The sequence below is a fragment of the Lepidothrix coronata genome, unplaced genomic scaffold, assembly GCF_001604755.1.
Source record: "Lepidothrix coronata isolate B3197 unplaced genomic scaffold, Lepidothrix_coronata-1.0 Scaffold23, whole genome shotgun sequence".
Classification (NCBI taxonomy): Eukaryota; Metazoa; Chordata; class Aves; order Passeriformes; family Pipridae; genus Lepidothrix; species Lepidothrix coronata.
In genome coordinates, this window is record NW_016690203.1 from 6,193,307 (window position 1) to 6,213,400 (window position 20,094).

The 20,094-nt window shown below is 36.1% G+C and overlaps 1 protein-coding gene across 1 annotated transcript in view; it reads left to right on the forward strand.

Moving 5' to 3' along the window:
- The window catches only part of CDKAL1 (CDK5 regulatory subunit associated protein 1 like 1), a 412,737-nt gene that overhangs the window by 261,262 nt on the left and 131,381 nt on the right, over nucleotides 1–20,094 (forward strand). Inside the window, exon 11 of the mRNA XM_017808582.1 lies at nucleotides 3,958–4,103. Coding sequence (XP_017664071.1) covers nucleotides 3,958–4,103 — 146 coding nt within the window. The remainder of the gene's footprint in view (nucleotides 1–3,957; nucleotides 4,104–20,094) is intronic.

Sequence of the window (20,094 nt, forward strand, 5' to 3'; positions counted from 1 at the left end):
CGAAGTATTTTGTAAAAAAAGAATATATATATTTATAAAAAAAACCCAGGAAACAGATGTTAAGCTTAGAATGTTGAGATACTGTGTTAGCCCCTGATGTCCTTCAAATACTCTTTATGATATTAACTAATAGTTTTATTAAGTGATGAAATCTAGTATTCTATGTACAATCTGTGGTATGGACTGCATTAACTAAGTATGACTGTTCAGTGCATGGTAGCTGTAATTTAATCAAACCTATATGGTAAAGAACTTCAGTGTCGTTTTAGGTGTAGGGAGGATAAAAGGTAAGACTGGAACAAACTTGCCTTAAAGCTTCAAGTTAAAATATGATATTTATATCTGAACACTGCAAAGTTTGGAAGATTGATTTATCTGGATTTCTGATGTAATCATGCAAAGGTTTTGTTTAGTTCATTACTCTTTTTCCTTCTGAATGCCTTGCTCTGAGTTTCTGATTTTAAAAGGTAAATTTAAGACCACCAGGGGTACTTAAAAGTGAATGACGATGAAACAGTGGGGCGTGAGGTATTTCTGTCTTGTGTTTGGTTTGTGTTAATAATTTGTGTTCTGCTAAATTCACGAAGTTAATTGTTACAATCCTCAAGTACCTGCTGGGACATCAGTTAACCAGTAGGACCTTTGATTCAAAGCACATGCGGCATATTTTAGCTTTAGATACAGAAAATAAGAACAGAGTTCACAGTGGAGTTGTTTGCAACCTCCTCATCACTAGAAGATCTGAGTGTCTAAAACATACCTGAAACCTTTCAGTACTGTGGGTGGGATGAGATGTCCCTGCAACACCACCTGCTACATCTCTTTCACAGTTCACAGAATATTCTTAGTTGGAAGTACAAGCAGCTAGATTGTATTAGGGTTCCCAGATACATAATGTGTGTGTTGTATGTGCATTTCTGATACATAAGACAAGAAATTTACTTTCTGAAGGATGCAAGTTTTTTGATATTGGGGGACTGATGTGCATCTTTTTACACCAAAATGATGCAGTGGAATAGTCAGTAATGTTTCTGAGCTTACATTTGTGGCCGTCACTGCATACAGGGACCTGTAGTGACAGTTGGAAAGTTCAGTTAATTAATGCCAGGCATTTTGTGTCCCATTAGTACAGAACCAAGGGAAATTACTTTAAATGACAACAGTTGTGTTCTTAGTCTTGAAAGTTATTGAGAGCAGTGATTGCAGAAGATGTGAGTTTTGTTTTTTTTCACATGGGGGATAACTAGAAGAAGCAGTTCTGATTAGTCTTGTTTAGCTATGGCTGCTGAACACTATCGGTTTAGTTCCTTGTAGAGGAAGTATAAACTCCCTCTTGGCCACATCCCCCTGAAGGAGATCAAATGTGAGACCAGCAGGATTCTGCATGTCCCTGTAAAATAAGCAACTAGTGGGTTTGGGATTTTCTGGGGGCATTTTTTTAATCCTCTGGATAGGAAAACACTTTTGAGATTTTTAGAATTTGATTTTCACTCTTCATACTTCACAGCAAAATTTTCATTTTTAGGGTGAAGAAGAGAAATGAAGCCAACCTTTTCACATAACTAGAGAATTTCCACACTTGTGACTTTAAAAATCAAAACTTTGTGGTAAAACAACGTAGGTTTTTTTTAAATGTGATATTTCTATCCCAAACAGACACAGTGAATTGGTACTTTTTTTTCTATCAAATGATTTTTGGCCTTACAAAAACCGGAATAAAATAACACTTTTGGATCTAGAAATTCTAATAAATCATTTATTACTTTCAAAAAGAATTTACAAAATAATCACGTATTGAAGAGGCTGTTAATCAGAAGATGCAAAATTTGAGAGGAGTTGCGAAGAATTAAGTTCTTTTTCTGTGTTGTAGGGTGAGTTATTTTTAAGAACTTGGCAGATTCCGAAACATGTTATGAAACTTGACTTTTATTAGTTTCTTATTGCTGTGTTTTTGAGGATTAAATTAAGTACTTGGAACTAAGAGATAAGCATAATAGTGGGCTTGTGGTCCATAGTTCAGGTTTCATCCCTTTTGCTATTTCTCGTATTTTAGAAATATATTTTGTTACTGATAAGCAAAAATATCAGATAACTACTGGGATCCTTCATACAAATTACATTGACAGGATTTTCTAAAGCTTAAAAAAATATAAAAGTTTTCTGAATTTTGTTGCTTTATTTTACGGAACTTGTTCTATGCCATTCATTTTTGAAAATACATTCTAGCTGAACATCTGAAATTATTAAGGGCGTAGGCAAGTTGTTCCATTTGAAATGGGCATATAAAATTTGTCTGGATGCATGGTAGCCTTTTCTTTACTCTTTTTTTCATGAAACCAGCTGCCTCCAGCTTCCAGTGAGAGCCAGGTTCACTGCACTTAGCCTTTCTGTGAATCAAACTGTGTGCCATCCATTATCAGTATAGCTGTTACTGTAATGTCGAGCTTACATGCCTGAGATAGAATAGCTGAACAATGTAACCACTTCTCTTAGACATTTATGTAATAGGATCTTAGACAGAAACTTTCAAAACTGCTTTCAGAAGTGATTTGATAGAGTTTGGGGTTTGTACACATGTGTTTGTCAGATGAAAGGTGAGTATTGAGAGAGCGTTTTTAATTCTTAGTCTAAAAATCAGTGCTTTTAAAAGGTGTATTCCTGAACATTAACAGACATGAGGATGTCTGCCTTCTCTCTGAACAATCTCTAGGCCAACCTTGTAGAAATAGAGAGAGAAAATCTAGATGCACAGCTAATATTGCTGATTAATGATTGGAAAGAATTTGCAAATAGTTGCATCTAATAACTAAATCTGGCAGCAGTATGTGTTGTCAGACAGAATATATGCTATCAAAGAAAAAAGGAGAAATGGTCTGAGTGAGCCTGACTGGAGTGTGCAGAATGCACATGGCAGAAGAGCAGGCAGCGCAATGCCCAGTCCCAGGCCTTTTCCTATATGGTCACAGCACAGGGAGAAAGGGAAAACCTGAAGTGAAAACCTGGTAGTGCATGTATTATGGTTCTTTATCCAAGTTCACTTATTTCTTGCAGGATAGAGATTAAAGGCTATATGGTACCATATTGTGCACAGTCTAGATCCCGGTTTGTCTCAACTTTTAAAAATATTTGAACTTTCTAGGTTGACTGTATGTCCTTAATTGTGTAAATAATAATAATTAAAGAAATGCAACTGCCATATTCTATTCATCATCTCACGTTCCTTCACCCTGCTAAGCCTCAGTTGGGGGTTTGGTTTGGCTTTGATTTGGAGGTTTGTTTGCACTTTGCTATTACCTTTACTTTTTTTTTTCTTTCCGACCTTTTGCATTTGTACAAAATGTGTAGCATCCTGTGTCTCTTTTCAAGCTGTCACTCTGCTTTTAAGCTGCCCCTGATTAATCCTATTCATTTTATAGCCAAGCACTTTTAATTACTGGAGTCTTTGAAATAACAGAGGTAACATTTCAGACCAGTACTGGAGCAGCTTTGCAAATGACAAGGTGTACCTTAATTACCAAATGGCCAAGTATCCTTTAAGGATACTCCAATTAGAGACATTCTCATATTGGTATCTAAGAAGTTATTTCACTCTGGCAAGTAACCCTTGCCATCTTCTGAGGCTGAAAACAGCCGCTGTCTGAAAGCACTAATTTTCACAATAGTGTGCCTCTTAAATTTTGTTTTAATTGCATAATCAGTGCTACATAGGGAATGTGATCCCTATCTCAAAGGAAATTCAATCTCATCTCTTTCTTCTTATTTTCTTTTAAAACAAAATTGCTTTAAAATATTTTCACCTGTCTCTACTGTTCCAAGCCGGGCTATTGCAATTCAGTGTTGTTTGGGTTTCAGAAGCATTACTACTAATACTTACCCCATATAATTTAAAGGGGTTTTTTTTATTGTTTTCCTAATGCTTTAAAGCTTCTTTTTCTTTTTTTTTTTAATAATTCTTAGGAAATGGCAAAGATTCTCAATCATCCAAGGGTGTATGCTTTTCTGCACATACCTGTCCAGTCAGCCTCTGACAGTGTGCTCATGGACATGAAGAGAGAATACTGCGTGGCAGACTTCAAACAAGTAGTGGATTTCCTTAAAGAAAAGTAAGTCGACTAATATTTGACAAAAATAACAGTGTTGGGTTTGTTGCAATGTCAAGAACATGTGGCTGAAAACAGTTATTTGCAACTTCATAATTAAGGTATGAAAAAGAATGAGGTTCTTTAAGCTTTCAAAGTCTTCGAGTTTTCTGTAAGCTGCTTGATGTGGTTTGCCCCTTTACTTGAGCTTTTATAAGCATCTTAAATCTCTGCATGACATGCTTTTAATTTGTCAATATAGTCCTAATCTTTTTCAAATAATACATTCTTAAATAATTTTTTATACTGAAAATACTATATATAGATCTCTTGAAGTTGGAGTTATTGAAGTTGTCTTTAATGTGGCCTTTGAGCATTTTATACTTTGTGCACTGGAGATGTTCCAGTTCCAGCAAATGTAAATGGGTTGGTTTTGTGTTTGTTTGTTTTAATAAGTATTTTATATTCTATATCTTATGTAAATTTACTTCAATATAATAATACTCCAATCTTGCTTATGGGACTGATTAATTGTAGGATAATTTCAAAATTATTTCTCTTAGCAACGGAGCTAATTGTGAGAAATAAAATGTATCATTAATGTGTTTACTGTGCTGGCCTGAAGTTGAAAGTTACATCCACCTGCAAAGCTTTTGTAACTACAAGTAATAATTTAATATCCAAGGAAATTTTTTCTTAGTTTTTAAAATGTTAATAGTGACATATTTTGAAGGATATTTCTGCACTGATTGTCAAAAAATTATGTGTGTGGAGATAGAATTATTTCTGTCACCTTGTTTGGCTACTTCATCTCTTTTTACTTCCTTTGTTTGTATGCCTGTTCAATGACTTAAGTACAGTGGTGTTGTACCTTTGACTCTTAGATTGTGTTAAAATACTTGTACATAAACCAATCAATTTGTCATTATAATTTTCATAACCATTTTATTATTATTGGAAAATCTAGAAGTCTAGCTATGTAAAACACATCATGTAATATGTAATGTAATATGATATGTAAGAAAGAAAAGCGAACTGTGACACAATAGGATCTGTTTTGCAAACTATATGTGTAATTTACAGGACGTTCCCGTGCATCTAGGACAGCTGATGAAAATGGAGCTGCTTGTCTTCATACAGCTTGATTTGCATTAATTTTTCACCATGAACAATGCCCATAGATTCTTGGCACTAGATTTTAATTAACAGATATATTGTATTCCCATGTATCTTAAGTGAAACTGTGTCGGTTTATGTCTTAGTTGACTTGAAGCTGATTCATTATTCTCTTCCATAGTTTTAGCATTGGCAACTATTATCATAACAGCAGCTGGGTTTTCGATAACCTAGTATAGCTGGCACATGTTGGGGCATATGGGAATTTATTAAATCATTCAGCTCTTGCACACAGAAAAGAGTGAATTACTTAATATCCAAATTTAAAACAGCTGGTCACTGAATATATAGTAATCTATGTCATACGTATTTTTCCATGGGCTTTTTTGTAGTGAACTTAGCAAGGAAGAAATAATTGGTTTGATGTCTTAATTTTAAATAATAATAAACTTTATTTATCCTGCTTATTAAGAAACTACCAAATTATCTAGGAGTTCCTGTTAGAAAATAGTCTCCAGATATTAAGATGGAAAATTCTTGGTACCATATGGCAGCAGTATAAAGAAGCTATGCAAGGCAGAGAAAATATTTTGGATATTTGAACACGTGCTTATCTGTAAAATAATTTTTTTTCTTTGCACTTAAAAGCATAAAGTCCTCGTTTGTAGGCTTTAGTCCTAGGGCAGCAGCCAGCTATTACATTCCCATGTAAATATTCCTATAAAGATCTCAGCACAAAGTTTGCCAGAACTCAACATTGCTGCAGAGAACTCCAGAGCCTAGAGCCAGAATAGCTAAAATTAAATATGTGCTTTAACTACTTTAATAGCCAAAAGATATTATTTCTATCTTCCATTTATCAAAAAAGGAAAAATAAAACAGAGTAGAACTCCCTATATCTCCTTTCTCTATTGCTGGGGCCGTAAAGTTGTCTAGAGGCTTCCTACACAAAATGTATGGGGCCTATCAGTGGATTCCAAATGGCACCTTTGTTTCTAGAATGTGATGTCTGCTGTGATAGTAGATTCACCAAAAACTCTATTAAACCAATAATTATATAGGCTGATCTGCTGAAGAAGTGATACCATGCAGCGAGGAACTATATGGTTATCAGTTAAGTGTTTAATGACTTGCGTTCAATCATCTAAGCCCGTAAAAATGAAAGGAAAAAGCAAAAGAATGACCCATTTCATAATTTTGCTTTTGGAATCTCAAAGATATACCAAGTGGTTTCTGAATTTTTTTCTCAATGGGGCCAACAAAACACTGTGGGGCTTTTTTCTTCAAGAAGCAGCAAATACTTTCCTTCCTTTGTAGAGCTATGAGTGACTGCAGACATATCTTCTTCTCAGAGTAGGGATTTATTTATATCCTGCTGAGCACTGTACACCTTACAGAGAAGCTAGAGTTCTCCAAGAGTACTCTAGTTAGAGTACTCTTTATATTGAAACTCTTTATATTGAAACTCACTTTTTAAAAGAATGAAGCATTCTTGACCCTCTGGGACTGTGAGGTTAGAAATGTCGCTTTTTCCCTCTCTTTGAAGACTTTCTTCAGGCATGAACCATAGAAATGAACTTGAAAATTAGTATTGGCACTCTAGTACTGTCTTTTGATATGCAACACTTTGTATTTCAGAGCCACTCTCCCCAGCCAGGTACAACATTTTTGGTTTATTATGAAGCTCAGTTAGCAAAATTAATAGCATATAAAGCAAGAGAGGCAAATCCATTAGACTGTGAAAAACTGAAATACAGAAGACTTGTTTTATACTTTTTAAAGAAATTCCTTCTGTGATATTTTGGCCTTTTTGCACTGCAATTTCACTAAATTCAGGTATTCAAGAAAATACCATCGAGCAGTTGATATGTCAATAGCTGATCTACAGATATAATGTGTGTCTGTATTTATTGCGCATATAATTGTAAACTACTCTAGAGAGCAACAGTATAAAGTGAGGATGCATTGATTAATTTAAGGGCTGTACACAGTCTGTAGGGATTAAGGACTAGTGCCCTACTCTGTGGTTTTTGGAAACTAGTACAATAGTCTGTAGGGAGTATTTGCAAGACTGATTCCTGGATGAGATATTAGTTTCAATGTGTTTGCAACTAAATACAGCATCTTTAGAAATTGCTGCTAGGTAAATTTAATCCAGAGACCAATTCAGTCTTATATCAGAAAGTCTTTTAATTGTGGTGTCATTATATCAAAATGTGAGTTGTTTTTCAAGTGATCTCAACTTTCAAGATTCAGCATAGATTATATTTCTGAAAGGTGATGTTTGTAGTTGCAAGAAGAGCAAGACAGCTTTAATTATCTTGAAGTTTTGAAACTTAATCCCCTGAAATTTACTTTTGCTGATAAAAGCAAACAATTGGAATATATTTTTGTTAAAGAAACCTGAGATCTGAATGTCATATTCTGTAATTGCTTGAATAATCAGCGATGTGAATATATACCCATTAAAAAATCCTTAGACTGGTAATGTGTTTTCCAAATGTCTTGTTTGCTTCTGGTGTCCAGACTGTATTCTCTTACCTTTGTAGTTTGTGAAGTGATTACGGTGTTCATCAAAGTTTATATTCATCTTTCCTATTACTGCTGCTTGATTAGAGAATTGTAAAACCAAAATCTAGATGAATAAAAAAGTAAGGAAATTTAGAGCTAGACTGAAACACTATATCTTTCTGTTTTGGAAAATAGCGTAATACTGAGGAAAAGCTGGGTTTGCCTCCCAGTATGCTTTTGTTTGTGTTCTGAGAGAGAAGCATAATATTAATTGTGGGTGGCTGCTGCTGCTCACTTGAGACTGTCTCATAATTCAAGCTGGAAACATCTGAGCTTTCCAATATCATTGGAAAGCCAGCTAACTTGGACTGCCAGAGGGGAAACCACAGCTCTGCCAGGCAGAAAGTTCTATTCTTTTTTTCACTGGTTCTTGTTTCTCCATTAAAATAAGACCTGCTAGTAAGGCTCTCCTAGCCTCCATTTAATTGTAATCAAGTCTTGATTTTTCAGCATATGTAGATACATTATTACAGGCAGTTGGAAAAAGGCAGTAAAGGACCAAAAGTAGTAAACGTGTGCAGTGGAAAATAAATCACAGGCTTGGAAGGAAATTAATCACTCAAGTGTAAACTCAAATCCTGGTTGCCTACAGCAGTTACAGACAACTGCCCAGTCTGAAGAAACTAGAGATACTGTCCAAATTGAGAGAAGGTGTTATACAGTCCTTTTGGGACAGCTGGCTTCAGTGAGAGTCCCTTCTTCCCTGTTGCTTTACAAGGAGTTAGGCCAGCAAATGTAGGTTCAGCAGCTTCCTAGGCCATTCTTACTTCTGTTTTCAAGGGTTTGGGGGGATTCAGGAGTGACTGTCTTGTATTTCTTTTTGTCTGCCCCAACTTTGTCTCTTTTGTTGCAGCCAGGCTTCATCTGCTTGGGTGTTTGTCAGACTGCTTCAGGGTAAAGTAGCGTGGTTGGGAGCAAAGTGGACCCTGCTGCTGTCTCCTCCCAGTCATGTTAGTCAGTTTTTACAGCAATATTTGCATGTAACTTGTAACTCTAAATAATTTTCTTCTGAAAGATGTCCATACGGTAAGCTCCTGAATATTGCTAAATCCACAAGGAAAGATAAACAGCTAAATGAATCATCATCAAATTTGCAGCTATTCCAGACAACCTGTAGTTTTGAAGCTATCCCAAGTGTTGTGGCAGTAGTATTGTCTTTATCACGTTATTATGACTGCTACTGAAACTAGAATTTGAAGGCAATAATTTTTAAAGAACCTTTTATTATTTATATACGTTTTTCTACTCAGTTTCAAAATGCAGGTAATTATGAAGTAGACTATAACAAATCCCTCATGTTTTTACAATGTAAATAAATGTTTCATTTTCTTTCTCAAAATGCACTTTTGTTTCTCAGAGAAGAGACATTGTTGAGCTCATTTTGCAGATGTGCAAATCGTGTCCCTAACAAACCGTGACAAGTCTTGGAGATTTCAGCTTTTTTAATGGGTTTTAGTACATCTGTTCTGTCAGTCTAACTACTGCAAATGTCATCTGTTTAAAATCCTTATGACGTTTTCTGCTAAGAAATTGCTGAGTGTATTTGGTACTTATCTGTAATTTTATACTTCAGTCTCTGGACTCTTCTCTTCACTCTGTCTTTTGTCTGCTCCTGGAGTCTGAACTAATCACTTTACCAAACGTGTCTCTTTTTATGTTTTACATGAATTGAGTGTTTTTAGAAAGTATTGAATTAACACCAAAAGTTAAAACATGGCTGGTTTTCACCAAACTCATACAGCACAAAGGTAAATTTAAGTTGGTGTCTAGACTTGAGCCTAGTGTTTCATGGTGTAGTTTCTGATGGACTATAAGCTCCCTTTACCACAGGATTAGTTGTCTTTAGGTGTCTTGAAATTTAAATTTAGGCTTGCCTAAAACAGTTCCCAAATTCATAAGCCTTCCTGCCTTGCATTTGCCTTACAAGGTCATGGAAAGAGATACAAGTAGGTGAGAGGTTTCAAAGGTGATGAACACTTTCAGGTCCATTAATTTCATTATGATAATTTTTAATATTTAGCATGCAACTACCTGAATTTCTTTTTGTTTGGAACTGACACTGGGGAGAGACAAGCATTAGGCATTTCAGGATAGTTTTGGTTTTTTTACTGTAACGTTACTTCTACGAAGTTGAATGTTGTTTTAGGAGGGCAGTCTTTCCGTTTTCGCTTGCCCTTTTCTCAGCTAATGCTACTGTACCCCTACTTTTTAGCAAGGACATATACTTTCCTAGAGTGGGAATGGAAGGAGGGAAGGAAAGTCACTTACAAATATCTGCATCTTCTTAATCTTTGTCTTCACTTTCTACACATTGTTGAACCAGGCTTCAGTTAGTTCATGGAGAGACATTTTGCTGTCATGGTTCATATTTATAATGTTGCCACTTTATAAATCACTAGTCACCATTTTCTAGCCAAATGCATCAAGGATATTAAGAATTTTCTGGGCTGTAGGCTCTTAATTGTTCTGTTGTTTGTACATCTGTCAGGGTGTTGTTCATGTGATGTTAAAGTAATTCTAAAAGTTGGACTCGATGATCCTTGTGAGTCCCCTCCAACTCCGCATATTCTTTGATTCTGTAAAGTTAGAGACTACTTTGAAAATTAGTGGACACTAAATGTAGCTTCCACCTATTTATTTTTTGGGAAGATACTGTTTATGAAACTTATGACTTCAAAATTTCTATATGCTCCCTAATTTTTTATATGAAATATCTTTGGATTCTGGAGCAATTGACTTGTTTAAGCAGGATGTTCGTGGTATTCGCATTTTACAGCATTTTCTTCTAAATAATACACATATTTATCTGGAGATAAGAGAATCATTATGAGAGGGTTAGTTTGTTTTTTTTTTCCTGGTACTCCTGTTACTGTTCCACTCCCATAGTAAAAACTGGAGGGTGAAGCCTGGGAAATGAAGTTCCCAGGATGAGCACAGCTTGTTGAGTGCAGGCTTAGTGTGCACACAGGGCATTTGCAGTTCGGATGCTTGAAGATCACAACACTGTGATATTCTGCTTTGGCTAAAGTTTGGAGGAATCATTTTTTGAATGGTTGCTGAAAAGAGAAGATACACACCCTTATTAAATGTAAAAACAATTTAGTCTTATTATTATCCTTTTCATATGAGCTGGCTTACTCTTTTTAGAATTCATAAAGTCATTTGGAGTGATACTTTCCGTATGCAGTTATGGTTAGGATTTCTTTTTTCTGGGAACCTTATCTGCAGTTTCCTTCTGCAAAATCCTAGTGGCAGTATTGTTAGATGATAGAGTAGAAATTAGTAAAGTACATCCAATTCCATTTCTTAAGTGTAGCAAGATGGTATCTTTTTTTCTTTTTCCTCTTCACCCTGAAGGTGTGTGAATGTGTTTTTTTGGAAGTAATTATATAAAATCTGTAGTAAGGAATAAAAGGGAGGAATTTTAAGCATCCTGCAGTAGTAGAAATAATTATTCTTAGAGCATTTAATATTTGTAATGTTTAAATGCCTGCTTTTACTTACTAAGATACTATATTTCTCTAGTATTTTTAAACAAAATAACTAAAATCACTTTTTTTCTGAATAAATATTTGCATTATGTTTCAGTGTCTTGAAACAAAGAACCTAGAACTTAAGAGGGAGTGGAATTTGGTTTTAAAACAATAATAACTTTAATTCATGTCAATTTGCTTAACAGCAGATTGATTTGACATGTAATGCTCAGCTTTAATTTGCTCCTGTGTTTTTAAGCATATCCAAACATATGTTGATACATAAGTATTTATTGTGATAGCATATTAGTATACATATAAATCCAAGATATGTGTATACATTATAGTGCTCAGATGTGAAAATTCTGATGACAGTATTAAATTTTCATATTTCATACATTTAAGAAAAGTATTTGTTTATTTACTTGTGTACATGTTTCTGATTTTAGGCATAGTACTAGGTAATAAATTAATTTTGAAAACCATGTTACTCTGATCATGTTGTACAATACAGCACAAAAGAATTTTTGATGAAGGTGGTAGTTGGCCAGCTGATAAGTGCTGGTTGAAGTTACATTTGTGTCGAGCTTTCAGTGAAAATAAGTTGGAAAGAATATTGAAGAAATAAAAAAGCAATACTTCTGTAGCCAGTCAGTCCCTTTAATGGTTATTTCTTTAAACCTAAGATGAGTAAATGAAGAAAACTAGTAAGTGGAAATACGAAAAAGCTGTTAAGCCACTTTAAAAGTGGAGCTATGTAATTAAAACACCATTGCATGCAATAGGCATGGTAGTTCTGCTATCCAGAATTCTTGTGTGTACATTCATTTGGGGACAATCAGATCACAAATTACTTTAAGGAAGCTCAATTTTGTGTTCTTGTGCATCTTATATTGGTCTGTAATTTGTACTCATGAGTTGATGATTCACCTCTTTTTAATGAGAGTGCAATTTATAGTTGTAAACTTCTTATTTATTTCATGGCAAAGTAATCACAAACATGAAATTGTAAAAGATTTGTGCGTAAGAGTAGTGGCTATAGCAGAGGAAAGTTTATTTTCCACAGCTGAATTGCTTATCTCATGCACTTGTAATTTTTTTTTTGTCTTTCTGTTTTGCTTCTCATCATTATAGAATTCTCATTTTGTTTAGTAGGAGAAATTGTCAAAGTACAGCTGTCAAATTACTTCATAGCAGGAAGACAATATTGGAAATATGGTTATATGTAAAGGCACAAGAAGCAATATAAATTCTTCTGAAACCACTTACTGGAAAATTGAGATTCAGATGCAAGTTCAAGCTGGAAAATATGTTAGTGTGTCCAAGCACCTTAGGCATAGAAGAATATAAAGCCAGAGTGGCTGATTGTAAGCCATTTCATCTTAAATCTGGAAAAAATACGTACTGTCAAGACTCAAAAGCCACAGAAATTAACTGTCTTCTGGCTTGCTGTGTCAGATGCTTCCCTGGTTGACTTTCGAATGATTCATGACCCTTAGCAGGAGAGGCAACTTTGAGATCAGAGCACAGTTCCATACAGACTTGCAGTCAGCTTTGGGCTAATAACTTTTGGGCATTACAAACCCCAACAGATTTGAATCAGTCTCCTTCAAAAAGCTTTGTATTAAAGAAAAATAACGGTCTCTCTGAACTATTTGTCTCCATTGAGTCAAATTCCAACATAAGCCTTCAACTTTCTTACAGAAGTGGTAAATACATTTGAAAAATGGGTCATGTGATTGTTTGTAGCTCTACTGCTGAATCTGTGTGTGTGTGTGTCTGTGTCCCACAGTATCTGGCCACAGTTATTTTTTAGCCCTAGTGCTTGGTGAGAGGAGATCTACTGTCTGTCACGGTCTGGCTGTATGCAAGATTCTGCAGGGTCAGGGAGGGAGACAGACGGATTGTAGGTTCGGGTTTGAACAATAGGCTGGCACGATTTCTCCACTGTAGAGGGACGATCGCTCCCACACTGTTGGTTTAAGTTTTTGGGAGTACCTGACTCACACACTCAATCCTAAAAATTGCTAAGGAAGCCAGCTGGACTATGAACTGTGACCAACAAACTGTTTTTCCATGTAGCATATTCTTGGGCCTCCCCCACCTGCGTTAGACCATATACCAAGAAACCCAGGTTATAAACCTGAACACTTGAAGAATGAGACTTCTCTTTTATTTCACTCTGTCACTTACTGTGTACCCACATAACTTTGGAATGGAGGGAAATAAACCCTGTCCTTTGCTTAGTTGTCTTAGTTCTGGTTTGTACTTGTGTGACTGTTGACACTGATTGGAAAATCCTAACAGCTGGGAAAAAAACATAGCAGTAGAGATTCCTCCTTTTTAGTGGTATGACACTTTAAAATGTTCGTTTTCTCCAAAAAGAGAACAAGCAAATAGAGTTTCTGTGAAATCTCCTTTTAATCTTTGCTTCCTTCACGTTTCCTTACCTACTAGTTCTTGTAGTAATAGGCTGTAACCACCATGTAGTATAATGTATTTGCAGTCAACGAAGAATGATGGCTTAGGGAGTTCTGCCACAGCATTTTATCACGTACTGGGGCCCGCATAGGAATTGGAGTCTGAACCTTATTGTCGCCAAAGTTTGTTATGATCTTATGTGATAATTAGAATAGGCATGAGAATAGCTGAGAGGACACAGGCAAAAGCAAATTGGAATTTAAATACACCAAAATGGAAAGTGCAAGGGTTATTGGTGTTGGTGCTGTTTTTTGTTGGTTTTCGGGGGCGGGGGGGTTGTGGGGTGTATTTATGGCTCCATTTAGTAGGTACAATAATATATACCTTAATTCTGTGTGTGTTGGTGTATAAAATGAACACTGTGGATGCAGTGCATTGTAATTTAAATATTGTGAGAGAGAAGTTTTCTTTAACCAATATTGCTATCAGCAGAAATATGTTTAGAATAATTTGTAAATGAAACCTTGTAGAGTAAAATTTTGAGCGTGATTTTGTGACTTTTATCAGCATGATACTTGGGTGCATGCGCTGCTATGGATTCACTTAGTTTTAGTTAAACATGTAAACATTTGACTGTGATTGCAAATTATGAATTTAAACGCAGCAATAATATTAACTGTGCCTCACGTTCATCTAAGACTAGAAGAAGGGGAACGTGTTTTGGAAATCTGATCCTCAATGCAGAAGCTGTTGTAACAAAACTTTAAAAGCTGGGTTGACATGTTTAAGGTATATTTAAATCACTCAAATTGATATTCCATAAAATTGTTTTCTGTATCTTTGAAACGAGGAGATAGTTTCTAGCGCAAATTTGCAGAGCACTGTTTCAGCATTGACAACCCTGTGTAACTGAAGGCAGATATCTTTGCGAGTCGTTCCACTTCCTAATCAATGTTATTCACACATACCTTAGAAGAAGAAAACCAAGTTTAAAATATTTGGGGTTTAATTTTATTTCTTTATCTGCTTTCTTGAAGCATTTTATTGTGTACCCATGCATGAGGATATCATCTTCCCTTAGGTTTTATGTTAGGACCTGCGTGTACGTAGGTGTTGAGAGTCAAGGTTTGTGTCTTACGCAGCGGAAGTTAATTTTAACCTTTTATTCTCCTGTCCATGGAAGCCTGCAATCCCTGGACAGTTAACATTAATTAGAAATTAGCAGGGAGTACTTTCCCCGAGGATCATTTTTAGCTCAAATTTAAGATGAAAGTAAATGAGAAACTGTGTTACTGCCAGTCATTTGGATTATTTCCTTAACTCCTTACAATAGGAAATGATCATCAAAACTTTTTAAATTCCTGAACAAAACTATTATGACATTTTGTTTGCATTTTTTGAATGTTTACTACTTTGAAGTATTTTGCTGAATTGAACTACTTTCATATCTTTTATAGGTGAGTTTGTATTAACCCCTTTCATCACATACCATCTAAACAGAATGTAGGTTAAACTTTAATTTTCCATTTTTGTCTCTCCTAATAAATACAGCAGTTCTAAATCTGAACACAAGCTGGTTTAGAAACAGAAAAGAATTCTTCCACCATTCTCTTAATATCTGATTCAGCTCATCTGCTCTAAAAATGGTAGCAGGTCATACCTACTAGCTACCTACCAGTGTTCCGTCAACTTTTCTGTATATTAGATTCAGTTTTTTAACTTGAAGCAGGGTGGCTATATATCTATAAGACACTAAAAATTTTGAGCTATGTGTATAAAAAATGATTCATATAAATTGAAACAGTTCCCGATCTATGGATTCTCAATAAAAGTCAGAAATACAGATATATGGAAAATGTTACATATAATGAAGAGAAGTTTGTGTGCGTGGCTTAATTTGAAATCCAGTGGACACAGTAAATAAAAGTTGTAATGAATAATGTAATTTTACCATTAGTAACTGATTTTTTTTGTACATTTACCTTTCCAGATCACTCTATATTTATGATATAGCATACCTCCTCCCTTGCAGCAGTGCAGGGGGATGGGGGACAGGGGTTGCATTCTATTCATCACACGTCTCTGCCACTCCTTCCTCCTCAGGAGGAGGACTCCTCACACTCTTCCCCTGCTCCAGCATAAGATCCCTCCTACAGGAGACAGTTCTCCATGAACATCTCCAACCTGAGTCCTTCTCACAGATTCCAGTTCTTCATGAAATGCTCCACCGTGGGTTCTCCACCGGGTCACAGGTCCTAAAAGAAAACCTGCTCCACCATGGGCTCCTCTGTTTCCAGGGGCCACAGGTTCTACCAGGAGCTTGCTCCAGCACAGGCTTCCCACACAGTCACAGCCTCCTTTGGGCATCTACCTGCTCCAGTGTGGGATCCCCCACAGGCTGCAGGTGTATCTCTGCTCCACCATGGACATCCTGGGCTGCAGGGACATAGCTGCCTCACCATGGTCTTCACCCCGGGGGAATCTCTGTGACACCTGGAGCACCTCCTCCCCCTCCTTCCTCACCCACTTGGGGTCTGCAGAGTTGTTGCTCTTGCATATTCTCACTCCTCTCTCTGGCTGAAGTTGTTGTGCAGGGTTTTTTTCCACCTTCTTAAATCTGTTATCCCAGAGGTGCTACCACTGTCCCTGATGGGCTCAACCTTGACAGTGGTGGGTCCGTCTTGGAGCCGGCTGGCATAGTCTCCGTCGGACAAGGGGGAAGCTTCTGGCATCCTCTCACAGAAGCCACCCCTGCAGCCTCCCCCACTGCCAGAGCCTTGCCACACAAGCCCAGTACACCTTTCTGCAGAAAAAAAAGTCCTTGTTGCCATTTATCGTAACTTAGTGAGCAGAACATTTAGTGCTGTGCCAGAGTATTTCAGAGTGATGTACAAAGAAAGTGTCTGAGTTGTCTTCAAAAACATTAAAATTTGACATAAAAAATTAGACATGATTGTGTTAAGATTTACATTTCTGATTTATGTCTTAAATATCCTATGGAGTTGATGGGAATAAGTCAATATGCTTTTGTTGGTTACCTTAGATCGTTTAGTAATACTTTCTACAGAATGCAAAATTATTTGAGGGATTTTGAGGGCTTTCGTCATTACAAGAATAGCAGAAGCTGAAGGCTGTCTTTTAACGTATGTTTTCACAAACTACAGCTTTTACTTGACAGTATTAAAGTGAAGTACAGTAATTATCACATTAAATGAGATAATATTTTTGTGTTTTCATGAATAATGCAAATAAACATTTTTTTTGTAAGGCAAATGTTCAGATAATTCTTAAGAACAAAAAATTGTTTTGTTGATTGAACTAAATGTGCATTCCAACTGTGATTATGTTTATACAATGACAATGATCTGGGGACTTTTAGTTCTTTTTTTGTAATGTAGGCTCTGTAGGGTATATCCCATGCATAAAGTTTGCACAGAATTTAATTTTTCTTTCATTAGACATCTGGTTAAGTTTGAGCATCCTGCTTTCACTTGTTAACCCTGTCACAAAAACTTGTTTCACATTCAATTTAAATCCTCTTCTAATACTCCTAATGAATTCTTTGTAATAGTTTATCTTTTTATTTTAAACTTCTATCCTGAGGTTTTTCCTCTGACATTCTGCCTTTTCATTCCCTTGAAACAAGAATGTAATTTCTGACCTGGTATAGATTTGACTTTTCCTATTTGCCTGTGTGTGCCTTTTTTAATTTTCTGTTGTATATTTCCTTCATAAGTAAATAAACTGCCTTTACTTTCTGAGAGAAAGAACACATTGCATCTAAATATCTTATCGTTCTGATAATTGAGCCCTAAGACAGAAACTTGCAATAGCATCTTCAAAGTATTTACTTCCTAAATTTAGTGTGTTGTTTTGTCAAGGAAGTCACTCACAGTGCAAGTTCTCAATTACTCCAATAGCATCTGCATTGTCTCCACAGAAAGCCAGACTTGAGGGCTTGGCGAGGCACAACTCCAAGGTAGAGGAGTGTGTGTTCTTCATACACAACTTTCTTCCTAGTTCCTGAGTCCCGAAGCAGGCCAAAAGAGATGTTTTCACAGTGGGAAATGCTGTCTTTGCAAGTTTGATAAATGCTCGTAGCCCATGGCTGTGCTGAGATCCCACTGCTGCACACTGCAGGCTTACATAGGTAATGCAAAATTACCTTTTTCACCAAAACAAGTTTATTCTGGAATTATTAGCTGGGATTCTGGACCATAGGATTTTAAAATTTTGAATCTTTCTATCCACCTTTGCAAAAGTTCAATGGATTTTAGGCCTTTCAGTACCCTTTGGGAGTTCACTGTCATCCTTGTCTGTGAAGGTAGTATGTTCTTTAGCTGGAAGGAAAAAAGGGATTTGCACTCTAATTGTTGATTCTCTTTTTGTTCCTTTTTTCCGTAAAGGCAAGGTAGCCCATGTGGAATCTCAGAAGTGCTTTTCCAAGGTGACATCCAACTTTAAGTTATTTTAGGAAAGTCAATGTGCCTTACTTTTCTCCTTAAACCTCCTGCTTTCCTGTATGGATGCTTACTGTGTACTGTACCTACATTTTACCTTCTGTGTTTTAGGTGACAGCCCCAAGGAGCAATCCCTGAACTGTTTGTATCCATTGATGAAGAGTTCATACAGCTTAGCAGATTCCTGAGAGTCTCACAGGAGATGAGAGGAATGTTACAAAATCATGAATAGGGTTCACCTGCTGTTTCTTTAACAGCTCCTTTAGTTAGATCTTATGCAACTGTACTCTGCATCATACTTTTGTATTTTTATATGCAAAGTGGACATTTGAAACCGTTTACATCTTTGCTAAGTGATGCTCTACTGAGGAGGCTGCCTAGGAGTGATAGCTCTCCATCAGTCTTTAGAGATACAATGTACCTTTCTTCATATTTTCCATACTCTTGCATTATCTACAGTGACTGCCAGAGTCCATCTGAAGAAGAGAGATTATTTACTTATCCATAACAGATTTTACCTTGAGATATGCTATGTACACGTTTAACCCTTCCATTTAGCTGTGTTTCTTAGCATTCAGTCTAATCTGTGTATTCTGTCTTTGAAGGGAGCTGAGCAAAGTTCCCTTCATGAGCTACTGGATGAAACATATGGGCCTGAAGGATGTTTCTTTGGATAGTGCTGACATAAAACACATCACAGTTCACAGTGCTTGCGTATACCACTGTATATAACTCATCCTCTCTGAAGTGGTGTATAGGTGAATAACTGCTCTTTACCTTCTTCCTAGCACATTTCTGCTTTGTTAATTTTTGTTAACAGCAATCCAAATGCCAAAGAGATTTTAATTTTTTTAATATTTTCAATATTCAGTTTTTCCCTAAAGGGAGAAATACTAACATTTAAACCTATTTTTATGCTGAAAATTGAGGTATTGTCTAAAAGAGAACACAAGTGTCCTAGAAAGTGAGAACTGTAAAATAAAATAAATATTTTCAAATGTTGTTCTTTTCTGCTAAGGTAAAATTCTACAAAAATCGTTAACAAGAGGCCTAACTACTCCCCAGCTGTAAACCAAATCTACTGAAATTCCTGGAATTTCAGTACTGGCACTGAAACTGAGGGAAGGGAGGTGTTTTGAATTTTAAAGACTTACAGTAGATCACAGAGGATGAAATAGTTTTCATTAATGGACTCAAAGGTTAAATCAATAAATAATTTCTAAATTTATTCAGGGTTTTTTCACCTACTCAAATATATCTGAACCTCCCACCCACATGGAATAAGTATTTTCGGAATGCAGTTTTGTATTAGTTGCTCAGTATTCTGTCCATACTAAGTGAGCTTAAATTGTCTGAGATACAACTTGTTCCATCTGCAGTGATCCCAATTTGCCAATTCCTTCAAACCTCCTTTTATACTCTATCTTCTGTTTTTCTCAAAGTAGAAAAACCCGTGTCTGTGTTAGGCCCACCAAGTTATACCCAGACACTTGATTTCAGCTTTCAGGGAATTTACAGTGTTTGCACCACTGTTGTGAATCCATCTTTCTGCCTAAGAATTCTTCATGTCTTGTGTTGTTATTGCAGAGCCAAAAGGGTACTGTTGTGCCTGGCGGGCATTTGGCAGGCTTTTCAGGTTCTTTAACTGATGCCCAAAGGCTATCGGGGAACATTATGTGATTTGATAAAATTGATTTCAGTGATATGGTCTGAATGCAAACACTGCTGTGTCCACTGAATTGATTAGATTCCATTTTTGTGTTCTCTCCCTCTGTATCATAGTGTGCACATCTCATGTAATTATTCATTATGTTTAAGTAGACTTTAACAGGGAGAGTTCATGGTAACTATTAAATTCAAACTTGTGTTCATCATGCAAAATTGAATATTTGTAACCACCTCTTTCCATTAATTTGAAACATTTTTTGGGTCTCTCAGTATTGATTTGATTTAATTCTGCAGCTGAAGCCTGCT